General features: G+C 39.4%; 1 protein-coding gene across 8 annotated transcripts in view; it reads right to left on the bottom strand.

The window, feature by feature from the left end:
* The window catches only part of EPS8 (EGFR pathway substrate 8, signaling adaptor), a 213,651-nt gene that overhangs the window by 58,402 nt on the left and 141,550 nt on the right, over nt 1–13,699 (bottom strand). For 7 of the 8 annotated variants that reach the window (XM_048827861.2, XM_048827868.2, XM_048827844.2 and 4 more), the window contains 5 exons: nt 9,016–9,083; nt 6,690–6,851; nt 6,338–6,487; nt 3,915–3,997; nt 836–972 (listed from right to left, as the gene is read on the bottom strand). In XM_048827861.2, coding sequence (XP_048683818.1) covers nt 836–972; nt 3,915–3,997; nt 6,338–6,487; nt 6,690–6,851; nt 9,016–9,083 — 600 coding nt within the window. Of the gene's footprint in view, nt 1–835; nt 973–3,914; nt 3,998–6,337; nt 6,488–6,689; nt 6,852–9,015; nt 9,084–10,961; nt 10,984–13,699 lie in introns of those variants that run through there. The other variant, XM_075122167.1, reaches the window with a different exon arrangement.

Genomic DNA, 13,699 nt, shown 5'->3' with positions numbered 1-13,699 from the left:
ATATCATGCTCAATTCTGGGTATTTCAATATCACAGAAATGGAGTAAACAAACAAATTAAAAAAAAAAACGAGGAGTCCAGTGGCACCTTAAAGACTAAAGACTGTTAGAGCTTATCTACACTACCCACCGGATCGGTGGGCAGGGATTGATCCGGGGTGGGTGTCGTTTACCGCGTCTAGTATAGACTGCGATAAACCGACCGCTGAGCACTCTCCTGTTGACTCAGGTACTCCACCAGAATGAGGAGCGCAAGCGGAGTCGACAGGAGAATGTCAGCTGTCGACTTACCGCAGTGAAGACACCGCAGTGAGTAGATCTAAGTACGTCGACTTCAGCTATGCTATTCATGTAGCTGAAGTTACATATCTTAGATCGACCCCGTGCAGTAGCGTAGACAAGCCCTTAGTCCTTAAGGTGCCATCGGACGCCTCGTTGTTTTCGTGGATACAGACTAATAAGGCTACCCCTCTGATACTTGACACAAATTCAGAAAAGGAAAAATTGGGATGAATGAGACAGCTCGGACTCCAACAGCCATCAAATTGTCTAGACCATCAAATTGTCTCTCTAGGGAAGTGGCAGCTTGGGGCATTTAAAACTAGAGTGAACAAAACAGTAGAAGGTATACAATAGAGAATAGCCCTGATCTGCCCCATTGGGAATGGAGCAGATGATTCAATTGGTCTTTTCTATTTTTAGCCCCAGTTACCATAATCTTCATGGAGCTTCTGTTTGTAATTATTCTTTTTATTTGTTGGCAACATGCAAACATACTGCCCAAAACATTGCCAGTCAGTCAATTATCAACTCCGTCAATTCCCAGCAATACTCACAGTCTCCTTGTTCAGCTGCCCAAGCAGACCAGGCTGCCACTCGGCTTCTGACATCCACCTGTGTGACAGTACCTGGGGGAACAGGAGCGGGCGCTTTCGGAGGTGGAGGAATAGAGCTGTCAGCTTTGGAAATCATCCTAAAGAAATATAACAAACCAGAGATGAAGCTTGGGGAAAAAATTCTCTCCCTTCTAATGTGCCATTGGAAAAGGCAAGTGGGCGTACAGGGAAATCTCAGATACGTGACATGTCACTCTTTGTCAGACTTAAAAAGTTAGCAGTACTCAGGTCTGTCATTTGTAAGTAAATTGAGCATACCTGAAAGACTGCTCTGTGATAAACTCTTTCTATGAATATTAAGCATTGCTAACTCAGTACATATGAGAAACATGCACAAGGATACCAAGAAAACTATGCTTTGGTCATATGAAAAAGCCTGACAGAGTATAATTATCCATTAAATCCTTTCTACAAAAGAATGTTCAACCAGGCTATATAATTAGATAGCAGAGATGAATTTAGTGACTGGGACATATTAGGAGTCAGGCCACCACATGTAGAGTGGGGTAGCCTGGAGTCTTCATTAGAAGAAAGCTGACAAGAGGGAGCACCACAAATTCATTATCAAGCCGTTGATTTCCTAAAAGGGGCTGTCAACCACCTATTTCTTAAAGCTGAACTAATTAAACTTAATGACTGAATTTGGAGGGGGGGGGGAGGGAACCCCATCAACATTTAGTCTGACTCTGCTCACTACAAATGCAGGATTGTCCCCTACAGTACGTTTTCTAGCATTTTATCCCGTACAGTTTTAAATACCACAAGCAATAGGGCTTTCCGTCATTTTCCTTGGCACGCTATTCAGCAGCCTGAGAGAGCTTATTGTCAAACAGGTTTCTCCTCTGCCCCCACCATATTAACCCTATTTCTCCCCCCCCTCTGAATTCTATATCATTCCTCCTATTCGCACCCTTCAAATATTGGTAAATGTGTCCCATTTTATTCGTCTCTAGATTAATAATTACACATTAAATCTTCCCTCCAAAGTTAGTACCTCCAGTCATTCTTTTTGTTGTTCTCCATACTTCCTCCAATTTCTCAATATCTTTGGGATAATTTGGCATCCAGACTGAAGCTATGTCTACACTGCTCTGGCATGGCTACACTGGGATAGCCCCCTAGTGCGGCTGCTGCAGCGTAGGCCAACAGAAGGAGGTTTTCTGCCTGCATATCACCACCGCTTCCCCAAACAACATCAGCTACACTGACAGAAGCACTCTTCTACCTTATAGTGATGCCTACACTGGGGGCTCTGCCAGCACAAGTATGTTGGCTAAGGGGTGTGATTTTTTTCTAGCCAACATAGTTGTGGTGGCATATGTTTTAAATATAGACCAGGCCTGAATGCAGTATTTCCGGAGTAGTCATGATTGTGGCATATACAGAGGGACTATTATCTTCTTTCTCTGTGACTTCATGCCTGCACATGACGCCATTATGCATGGCGAACTCTAATCTGCCATACACTGTCGGCCTTTGCAGCCTTTATAGCACTACCGCTTCCTGGGTTCTACACAACATTGCATTTCAGATAATTTTTCCGAGATGCATTGACTTGCACTTTCCCAAAGTGAATCTCGCTATTTTAATTTTCTGCATTGTTTCTAATGCTTCCAGGTCCTTTTGGTATTACTACCTTGTCCTCATGCCTGTTGGAAACTGCTCCTAATTTAAGCCATGGTCTTCCACACACAAATGCAGCCATTTAACTTTAAGCCCATGAGTAAAATTAAGCATGTGCGTGAGTGTTTGAAAGATCGAAGCCTGTGTTACTATATGTGAACTCCATGAACACATGCTGCTTACTCCCTTTACCAGATCATTAACTTGTCTCCATTTTCCCCATCTGTACAATGTGAAATTAATACATAATTATCTTTGTATGGTGTTTTGAGAGCTACAGATGAAAAATTTTATATAAGCTAAGCATTACTGGGAAAGATTTTCAAAGGCACAAAGGGCAAGTAGGTGCCAAACTCCCATTAACTCTCATACATGCCTTTGAAAATCTCCTCCATTATTTCTGAATCCCCACAATACCTCACTTCTGTATTAATCAGAGAGTTTAAGGCCAGCAAAGCATGTAGTCTGACCTCCTGTATATCACAGGCCACCACCAGCACATAGCACCTGCGCACTAAAATTAACCCCCAGAATTAGACCAAAGTATTACAGCTCAGCAGAGACTAGACTATTATGTGCCACAGGGAGAGAATGGGAGGGACAGAAGTGCACCAGTGCCTGAGGCCCCCACAATGCCAGGAAACAGATTAAGTGAGATTCACCCACATGATCCTGGCAAGCAACTTGCATACCATCCTGCAGAAGAAGGTGTACCTCACCCTCCATCACGCCCTCAAGGCCACTGCCAATCTGACCTGGGGGGAAAACTCCCTCCTGGCCCCATATATGGCAATTAGTTCGACCCTTGAGTGTGTGAGCAAGAATCAGCCAGGAAAGCACCTGAAAGAGACTATGCTTGGTACCTCCTCACAGCACCAACCCACCCCATCCAGGGTGCCATCTCCAGCTGTGGCCATCTCTGAGGATTCAGAGAAAAGAAACAACCAACCAAAGAACCAAAGAAAACCCAGAATACATTTGAAGGTGGGGGAAAAAACCTGTCCTGACCCCTGAAGGTGACCACTTGAAGCATGAGGTTTTAGGAACATCAGACATTAATTGTCTCTGAATTCAATGCACTCCACTCCCCCATCCTTAACACATAAAAGCTGTTCTCACCCGCTAGAGGAAGTGGCCGCATTCTCCCAACTGAACACAGTTATGTATACCATTGGAGTAGGAGAGAGTTAAGAACAGAAGCTGTAAATTTAGACAGTGAGAGAGAGAAATAAATCAAGCTGTTGTCCCTGATTGTGGGTGTATACTATCCAGAAGATTACCACAAAATAGTAAAGAATAGTAGAATTGGAAAGAGGAGAATGGGGGAGAAAAAGAAAGGGTGATTTTAAATTACTTTCTACTAGACTGTTCCTGATACTACCTGGAAGTTTTTTACCTGAGCGTGTCAAGCCTCTTCTTTTGTTTCCCCGCTTTGCTGTCGCTGATTGCACTTTCAATATCTTCATGAATAAAGCTAGCCTGCAGGGACAGAAACAGATGTTACCTGGCTGTCAAACACTTGAGTTGTTAATAGGCTAAATAGATAGGATTAAAAATATCCACTTGTTTGTTTTTAGGTCCAGGAACATACGTATCTAAAGAATTTTCTTTCAACTCTATTTTCAATACAGTTAGAAAGACACACACACACACTATTGTCTGGATGCGGATACAGATATCAGTGTTCGGATACCAAACTGTGCTCTAGTGCGTATGTTTGCAGTGTTGTTGTAGCCATGTTGGTCCTAGGATATTAGGGAGACATGGTGGGTGAGGTAATATCTTCTATTGCAGCAACTTCTGCTGGTGAAAGGATAGAGCTGAAGGACTCTGCAGTTCAGAAGCTTGTTCTCTTTCACCAACAGAAGTGGGTCTAATAAAAGATATTACCTCACCCAACTTGGCTTTCTGATGTATGTCTCATTTAAGCTGAAATGCATCTGAACAGTTGTAATTATTTCAAGTCAACAATTATTGCCAGAGCAAATGAATTCTTCTTTCCTAGATGACTATAGTATTATGCAAAAAGAAAAGGAGGACTTGTGGTACCTTAGAGACTAACCAATTTATCTGAGCATAAGCTTTCGTGAGCTACAGCTCACTTCATCGGATGCAAGCTGTAGCTCATGAAAGCTTATGCTCAAATAAATTGGTTAGTCTCTAAGGTGCCACAAGTCCTCCTTTTCTTTTTGCGGATACAGACTAACACGGCTGCTACTCTGATAGTATTATGTTAAGTTTTCTCAAGCATGTTAGTGAAAGGCATTGCACATCAATCAACAAATAGCAACAGCACTAAAGAGAAGAAAAGGAATGGTTGAACCCGGGGTCCCAACCTGGGGAAGCTCCAGCATCTACACTGACTTCTGTGGGCCTGAGTCCAACCACCCATATCCCAGAATTCCTAGTACCCATCCAAAATGTGGCCACTCTAGCCCCTTGTCCGTAGTGTAGCATGTGAAAACTTGACTGTCCACTGAACTTGGTTGTCCAAAGGACAAAGAAAGTTGGCCCACAGGATTGTCAAATACTTTTTGCAAACTCCCCAAGTATAAGTCCAGTGGGGGACCCACCACCCTAACAGGATCCTGGGACCCTGGATACGAGCCCTGGGTTATCGTGCTGTGTGTAGGTGAAAGGGGAGTTAGGCTTGACCCTGAGTTTGAACCCTGGGCTTACACTGCAGTGTAGACACACCCATAGGCATTGCAATAAAAAGGTTAGGGAAAAAAATGAGATGGGCACAGAACTTTCTTCAGTATGAACTTTGCCACTAACTGAAAACCAAATGTATATAATCTCAGTTTGTCTGCACTACAGAGCCTTTGCCTAGCTATGCTGGCAGAGTCCCCCTAGTGGAGATGCAGTAAAAACCAACAGAAGTAGATCTGTCAGCATGCCACCAGCCACACAATTAACCCAGTCATCTTCACAAATGTTTATTTGAAGAAACCCTACCATGTGATTACTGTTATTAAAAAAATAAGGATACAATAGGGTGACTATAACTACTATGAAAGAAAATTTAGAAGTTCCATGAAATTACCTATTAGAATTTGAAGAAGCAGTACAAATTATATTACCGCACATGCCAAAATTGAGATGTACAATCCCAGAAATAAAGTCAAGTACTTTTAACAATTTTATTTACTCTAAAATATTGCTGGCTTATCTTAACTGGAAGCTGCAAACAAGATCTCTCTTTCTCTTGGTTTTGAGGATTTTACCTAGTAATATTCCCCCCTCTCCTGCTCTAGTTTTCTAATAGAGCACAAACCAATATTAGTCTGTATTAGTCTATTAGTCAGATTTAACTGCTCAACAAGAAAGGAATAGATGGAAAGGAAAAAAGCAGTAAGAACAGATATTTCTCATCAGCTTCTACGAATTTGTAATTATCTCTCTTGAGCTATTTTACACCATCTTCTTAAGAGACAGTATCAGTGAATATTACTAACATATACACACAAACCTCAGTGATCTACGAGCCTAATTTAATAGCTAAGCCTTGAACCTTACCCTCCCAAAATACTCTCTCTAGGAAAGATTTATATGGGTGTGCATTCTACTAAGGTTTCAAATATCTGAGATATCATTACCCTTAATGAATATACTATAGTATTTTTATTATCATACTAAGAAAACTTAGTATCATCAGAAAACTTAGTATCATCAATATATTAATGTTGAAGTACAAATGACAGAAGAAATGAACAAAGTACATTTTGTGAGGTGATATCATTGATTTTCCCCCTTACTGTCAATTCACAAAATTACAAAATTCAAGCGATCTGCAATGGGTCCCTATTATTGCCTTACCTTAACCTCATCACATTGGAAAAGATGAAGATCTGGCTTGTTTTGGGCTGGTTCTTTGCAAACTAGTGCAAGAATAGAATCATAATTGCACGTGTTCATCACAGCTTGGCAATGTTGAACTGTGCTCAAAGGAAAATTCTCCAGTTCATTCTGCAGGGGAAAAAAAAACATCTTACATGTCTGGTTACCAAAAATTCAGTCTTGATCTCTGAAATGCTGCTGCAGTTTCATCCAAACAATGAAAATAATAAAGCCATAATTAAAATAATATAAAAAACCTTCAGACACTCTTTTTTGCTGCTGATTCCCTTCTTCCTTCCTGAAAATGAGAATGCCATTTACAGAGACCTACCTTTGATTCTAAGTCCACCAGACTGACAGCTTTGTCATCCACTTGAAGAATCATATCTTGAGTCCACACTTTGCCCTTGGCATCCAGCAACTTCAGCTTTCTTATTCCATCATCTACTGTTATCATAGCCTCTTTCCGGTCCAAAACAAAAGTGGTCAAGTGCTGATGATCGATACATGCGTAAAAAGATGCACACACATTAAAAGTCATTTTCCAAAATCAAATATCGGCACTAGTTACACTATAGTGAAACAGGATGACAAGCCATGCATTTAAAAAAAGAGTGCCTTTATTCATGACACATTCCATTGATAAGCTAGGATTTTTTATTCCATACTGTCACTTAAATAAAATCAACTGACAACTATAACCTACAATTTATCATCCTCTATCATTGTGTGAGTAGTTAAGCTACCTTGGATATTTTGACATTTATCAGGCATCACAATCAGGATTTAAAAAAAAAAAAAAAACACTCGAAACATGAATTTACCATGCATGACAAGTAGCAGCCTGGCACCTCTGGAAAGCGAAACACAGGCTACAGAAAGCTGACCTAGACTCTGTTAATTTGCCTCAACCCTGACCTGGGAGGTCCTCATATTTCTGTTAAAGCTGACAGCTAGCATACTAGTGGCAATGATGTGGTGTTCATTTGTTTCTCAGAGATACACCTTCTAGATAGACTGGCCACTCATTTCATATAGACTACAAAATAAATATTATATGGTAGTATTTTTGTTCACTACCAGCCTGGCATGTATTTTATTTTTAACCAGTGGCCTGCAGATGAAATACGATCTTGCTGCCATTGCTCCGGATCCATCCAATTTCCTTGCTGTTATGATTTTGCTACATTTATTTTCTAACGTGTCAACTATGCAAGGCTGCCCATAAACCACAACAGATCCAGTTTTACATTTTTATCCAAGAGCTCAAACTTTAACTCAGTCTCAATTATTTATTAATATGAATAAGACTTCATATCTTTTACATCATTTTAATTTTTAAAAAATTATTCAGTGTGTTTGCATCAAATACACAAAATGGTATACCTACTAACTGTGTAACCAAGACAGTGGATGTGGCTGCTGCATAGGACCAAATAATATTAACACAGAAATGAAAGGGAATTGAAACAACTCAAAAGGTAAAATAAAATTTAGTAATGAGATTATACTCATTGTTCACATGGCAACGCTTGCATTCCAAATACATGCAGAAATCTTTTATGCCAATACAGTACCAACACCTAACTTTAATATCTAAAGTAGCCAAAACCATACGGAGTCAAAAGCAACATAACTATTTCCTTGCAAGCAGACTGTGAAGGGGATCTGAGCAATAGAATGCAAGATGCTGCTGAGAACCATCGAACATGTAACAACAACTTACACAGGTACTGAATTTAAAGCTGAACAATGAGGAACTGTGAATTTATGGCACTGGCAGGACCTAATTTAGTCCCATAACAGTGCTGCTTGGTTACACAACAGAATGTCTACTGTCATATCAGAATAAGGCTGTAATATGTCATCTTATATTTTAAATGGTCTTATATGACAAAGGATCACAAAGTGCTTTACGAACAATATATGAGCATCCAGGACTTGCTTCCCTGAAAAATGTAAATGGATTTACTCCTGGGGTAGATCATGACATCAATATAAGGTAATTCTGCTCAGCAGTTTAGGGCAGGAAGCGAGAGATAAACTCTGCATTGCAAAGTAAGGGGAATTTGGTAGGCAGAACGTAATTAACCATAACAGACTGTAGCCAGCCCTGAAGTTAAGACCCCTGCTGTTGTGAAGAGAGTCTGAGCTCTCTGATGATGATGATATTTTATCAAAGCCTCCATTTTCCATATCATCCAACATGGAGCTTCAGTAACACAGAGCATCTCAACACCGTGCCTGAAGACTAGAAGGCAACAAGCTCAAGGAGAAAAGCGCATCACCTATTGAATTATCAGCATCACTTCCTGAGGCACCTAGATTTTGCATAGATACATCCCTTCCCCCTGCCAAATAGTAACTGCAGGCAATCCTGCTTTTCTCATAAAATCTGACACAATTGTAGCCCATTTTGGTCTAGCTGCAGGATCCAAGACATAATCAAATGTATATTATACTAAAAGTGACATTTGCCTGGCAAAACATTTTAGATGATGTATATGTACACTGCTTGGGGGGGGGGGGGGGGAGAAAACAAACCATTACATATTATGCAGAAATGTACTAGAAAGAGTAAAACAGACCTTGCATTTTATCCTAAAAAAACATGTCAGGGCATTTGTTATTTTTCCAATTGGAAATCTCTGTCTTACCTCCACATGATACTGTGAAGTTTCGGATATGCTGCTGGCACTGTCCCGTGCATAATTCTTTCTTTGCTCTAAAAAATAATAATTAAGAGACTAATTCTTCACCTGCTTCCATGTTATGCTGAAGCTTATATCTTTTAAAACTGTCTCATAGATACCCACAATATTTTTATACAAACACAGAAAAAGAAAAGCTGTTACTTATCGTACTCAAAAGGAAAAGCCTTCACCTCATTGTAGCCTTGAGCACAATATATATCCACATGAACAATACCAGGAAAAAAGCCAGTAGGAGGCAAACAAAATGCTAGATGCAACAACTCAGAATACAGCGGGTTATTGGCATTTTAAGTATTGTTTGAAAATAATGTACTGTGAACTTTGAATATTAAATCATTGACTTCCCATTTATGTAGCTAGCAAAACTGATGTGGGGCTTTTCGTATATGCATTAACGTACTCTGAAACCAAGTTATATATTACTACTCTATAGCTAAAAAGCCCCAGGAATTAGCAGAAAAAAAATCCAAATCAATATTTTAAATACTGGGGTTTGAAACTGAATATTTTAGAAATTATTTTAAAAACACAAAAATCTGTTTTGCCTTTCTTTCTTTCTCTTTCTTTCTTTCCGACTTCTTAAATATTAAAAATAAATGAATTAAATAGGCTGAGAAAGGACAAATGCAGAAGATGCAGTACAGAACTACCACACTGAATTACTCTAACAGAAATCTCTTATATTCTTCTGTTATATAACGCTGCAAAATCAGAAATATCATCTTGGGTCTATTTTATGCCAGTGGGGAAAATAGAATACATATTACAATGTCATAATCAGGGAAGAAAACATCTCATCTTAATTTAATACAAAAATATTCTCAATGTAATATTTGGAACCTTTACTCAGAAATCACCGAAGGGACTAATCTTGCTTTCTTTTCTCAGGCAAATTTCCAAGTGAAGTTAATCGGAGACCTGACAGGATAAAGGGTTGCAGGATTTAGCTTTCAGTATTTTTGTTTTTTGAAATAACCAATTTTTCTGCCTTAAGATGAGATAAATGAGCATTTTGATTAACTGGGTTTCAAGCTGAGAAAAACTGATATGTACAGCATGTGTCAATTTCACCATAGAGGCAACTGGTGCATGAGAGAAAAATTAAGTGTGCTACTGTAGTCTCCAAGAGCTAACTATATCAAAGCACTACTTCAACTACTAAAAATGAAGGCAGGTTTGGGTTGAATAGGTATTTAAGGCCTTAGGGTCTATAAACTATGTAGATCTTTTGGGAGGGCCGTATACAGCAGAAGAGAATGATACCCATTGAGGTCTTAGACCAATGTTAAACCAAGGGCCTTGCCAAACTGTGTTTCTTTACATGGGTATTCCAAGTCAGGTAGAACGTGGGTTTAATAACAGAGGACCCCTATGCTGCAAGAAGCGAAGTAGCCTCAACTCCCATGGTTTCAGTGGGAAATTACTTAGCAGGTGATAGTTAGCAGGAGGTACAGGCCCACAGTTTCATCGTGTCTGTGCATCTCATAGAAGGCAGTCAGTTACAGAGCCGTCATTTTTCCCAGAAGGCCAGTGTTGCTTACTGAAATAGGCAACTAACTCACAACAGTTATTCAGTTTGCTTTAGTGAGATTAGTCTGCAGTACAATCAACCAAATACCAGACTACTGTGGATTACCAGAAGATGCATTTAGGATGGGGCACAAGGGCATACTCTTAAAAAAAAAAAATCCCCATCATCTGCTCTAACTGAATTACTGAGAAACACCAATACAAATGTCCTTGACATTTAATGCTTTAATTTAACTGTTACTAATATTTTTGCTTCTGCAGCATATTACTTATTTTCAGAAGTGTATTTAAAAAAAAAACACACCACACACACGCACCCCACAAAACACTCAATATACCATTTCTATTTCATTTGCTACCTTTCTTTTTTTGTTTGGACGATGATCTGAAGAAGTAAAGTCCATCTGTTCCTAACAAAACAAGGGAATTAAAAAGTAATGTCTGGTTTAACCCAACAGCTATAATTATTTCCATCCCAAAGATGACAGGGCAACAGTATAACTTACTAGCTGTAAATGAATAATTGGATGTTGTGCAACAGGAAAGAGGACATGTAGAAAAATGACTGTACATTCTGATTTACTGAAAGCTTGACCTGCTGGGCTTTTTCAAACAGGTTAAATAGATTAAAGTTTTTGCTTTCACCAAATTAAACCGGACAAGAAATTTTACATCTGCTGTAAGGTTTGCAAAACTCATTAATATGAAAATACACACCTCTATTATACTTATACATTAGAAACTTTGGCTTGCATGGTGGTTACACTGCATTTCATTTAAGGTGATACAGGCCAACATGCAACTCTTCCAAAAGGTGGTCTATAATCTTTAGTGTGCACAACAGCTAAACACCTTAGGCCTTAGTGCAAAGATAGTACCTCCAAAAGCACTGTATGACAGCAGCAACGAACATGTCCCCATCCAACAGAACAGCATAGCACTCTCGGTAGACAAGATGCCACTTGAAATGTTTTCAGCCCCAGGAAGGTAATAGTTTTACAGTTACCTTTATTTTTTATATATATTTTTATATATATTTTTTGTATATATAAAAGGTAAGTAACGTGGTGTGCGCACACACTCTACTCAGAACAAAAAAAAAAAAGCCATTTATAAAAATCAGAGAATTGTAAGCAGAGCTTACGAATATCTATATTCGTCACTCAACTGTCTTCACTATCATTACAGATCCAGCAGAGTTTCCTCACCATTTTTTAGATATCTACATGTGTGTGATGTTTGGCAGCACCTGATCGCAATCTCTATCTCAATTACTAGGGGCATTCTGCAGAAAATATTTGGGAGGCCAGTCACCCAGCAGAGACTACCTCACAGATGATTTGGTATGGTGCTAGATAACGGATATAATACACATTCCAGAAGTAAAGGTAGAAAGCTTGAAGTTCTATTACAAGGAGAAATGAAGAATTCTATTGGAGAAGTCCTCATAGTATTTTCCATCATGCATTATATAATCCCAATTTGCTCAACTCTGTCTGGCAAAATCAGACCGATTCTACCAGATCCCACTTATTCTCTCAATTATGGTTAAAAACATTAGCAGAAACAATTACTGCACTGAGACTTCCCAACCTTTAGGGAAAATATCTGCCAGAGAATATATTGTACACTTAGAGCTGTTCCAAAATTTGGCTTCTAATACATATACATCCCAATTTCAGCCTAAATACCGGTAGCCATTACTGACAACAATTTTTTCAAATACTCATTTAAAGACCAATGGTTAGGAAGCTTCATTCCCTTCCCTGACATGGCCAACTCAGTTGCTTATTACCATGTCTTTCTCAGAGCCAGTTCACAGTGACTGCTCAGGATGGGTTGACTGAAGGAAAAGCTATAAAGAAGGCTCGCGAGCGACAGTCTCCGTTCTTGAAATAGACATTAGTGTCCAGAATTAACCACTTCCTGAGGTTTTCCTTTTTTGATAACTTCAGTAGAAAACATCAAAGGAAACGCAATGGATCTAATTTACCTAGATTTCAGTAAGGTGTCTGATACCGTGCCACATGGGGAATTATTAGTTAAATTGGAAAAGATGGGGATCAATATGAAAATTGAAAGGTGGTTAAGGAATTGGTTAAAGGGGAGACTACAGTGGGTCATACTGAAAGGTGAACTGTCAGGCTAGAGGGAGGTTACCAGTGGAGTTCTGCAGGGATCAGTTTTGGGACCAATCTTATTTAATCTTTTTATTACTGACCTCAGCACAAAAAGTGGGAGTGTGCTAATAAAGTTTGCCGGATGATACAAAGCTGGGAGGTATTGCCAATTTAGAGAAGGACTAGGATATCACACAGGAGGATCTGGATGACCTTGTAAACTGGAGTAATAGTAATAGGATGAAATTTAATAGTGAGAAGTGTAAGGTCATGCATTTAGGGATTAATAACAAGAATTTTAGTTATAAGCTGGGGACGCATCAATTAGAAGTAACGGAGGAGGAGAAGGACCTTGGAGTATTGGTTGACCACAGGATGACTATGAGCCACCAATGTAATATGGCCGTGAAAGAAGCTAATGCGGTCTTGGGATGCATCAGGCGAGGTATTTCCAGTAGAGATAAGGAGATGTTTGTACCGTTATACGAGGCACTGGTGAGACCTCATCTGGAATACTGTGTGCAGTTCTGGTCTGCCATGTTTAAGAAGGATGAATTCAAACTGGAACAGGTGCAGAGAAGGGCTACTAGGATGATCCAAGGAATGGAAAATCTGTCTTATGAAAGGAGACTCAAGGAGCTTGGCTTGTTTAGCCTCACCAAAAGAAGGCTGAGGGGAGATATGAGTGCTCTCTATAAATATATCAGAGAGGGAGAGGAATTATTTAAGCTCAGTACCAATGTGGACACAAGAACAAATGGATATAAACTGGCGATTGGGAAGTTTAGACTTGAAATTAGACGAACGTTTCTAAACATCGGAGGAGTGAAGTTCTGGAACAGCCTTCCAAGGGAAACAGTGGGGGCAAAAGACCTATCTGGCTCCAAGATTAAACTCGATAAGTTTACGGAGGAGAAGGTATGATGGGATAACATGATTTTGCCAATTAATTGATCCTAAACTATTCATGGTAAATA

Source organism: Caretta caretta, chromosome 1 (genome assembly GCF_965140235.1).
Source record: "Caretta caretta isolate rCarCar2 chromosome 1, rCarCar1.hap1, whole genome shotgun sequence".
Classification (NCBI taxonomy): Eukaryota; Metazoa; Chordata; order Testudines; family Cheloniidae; genus Caretta; species Caretta caretta.
This window is presented reverse-complemented; position numbering and strand designations above follow the sequence as displayed.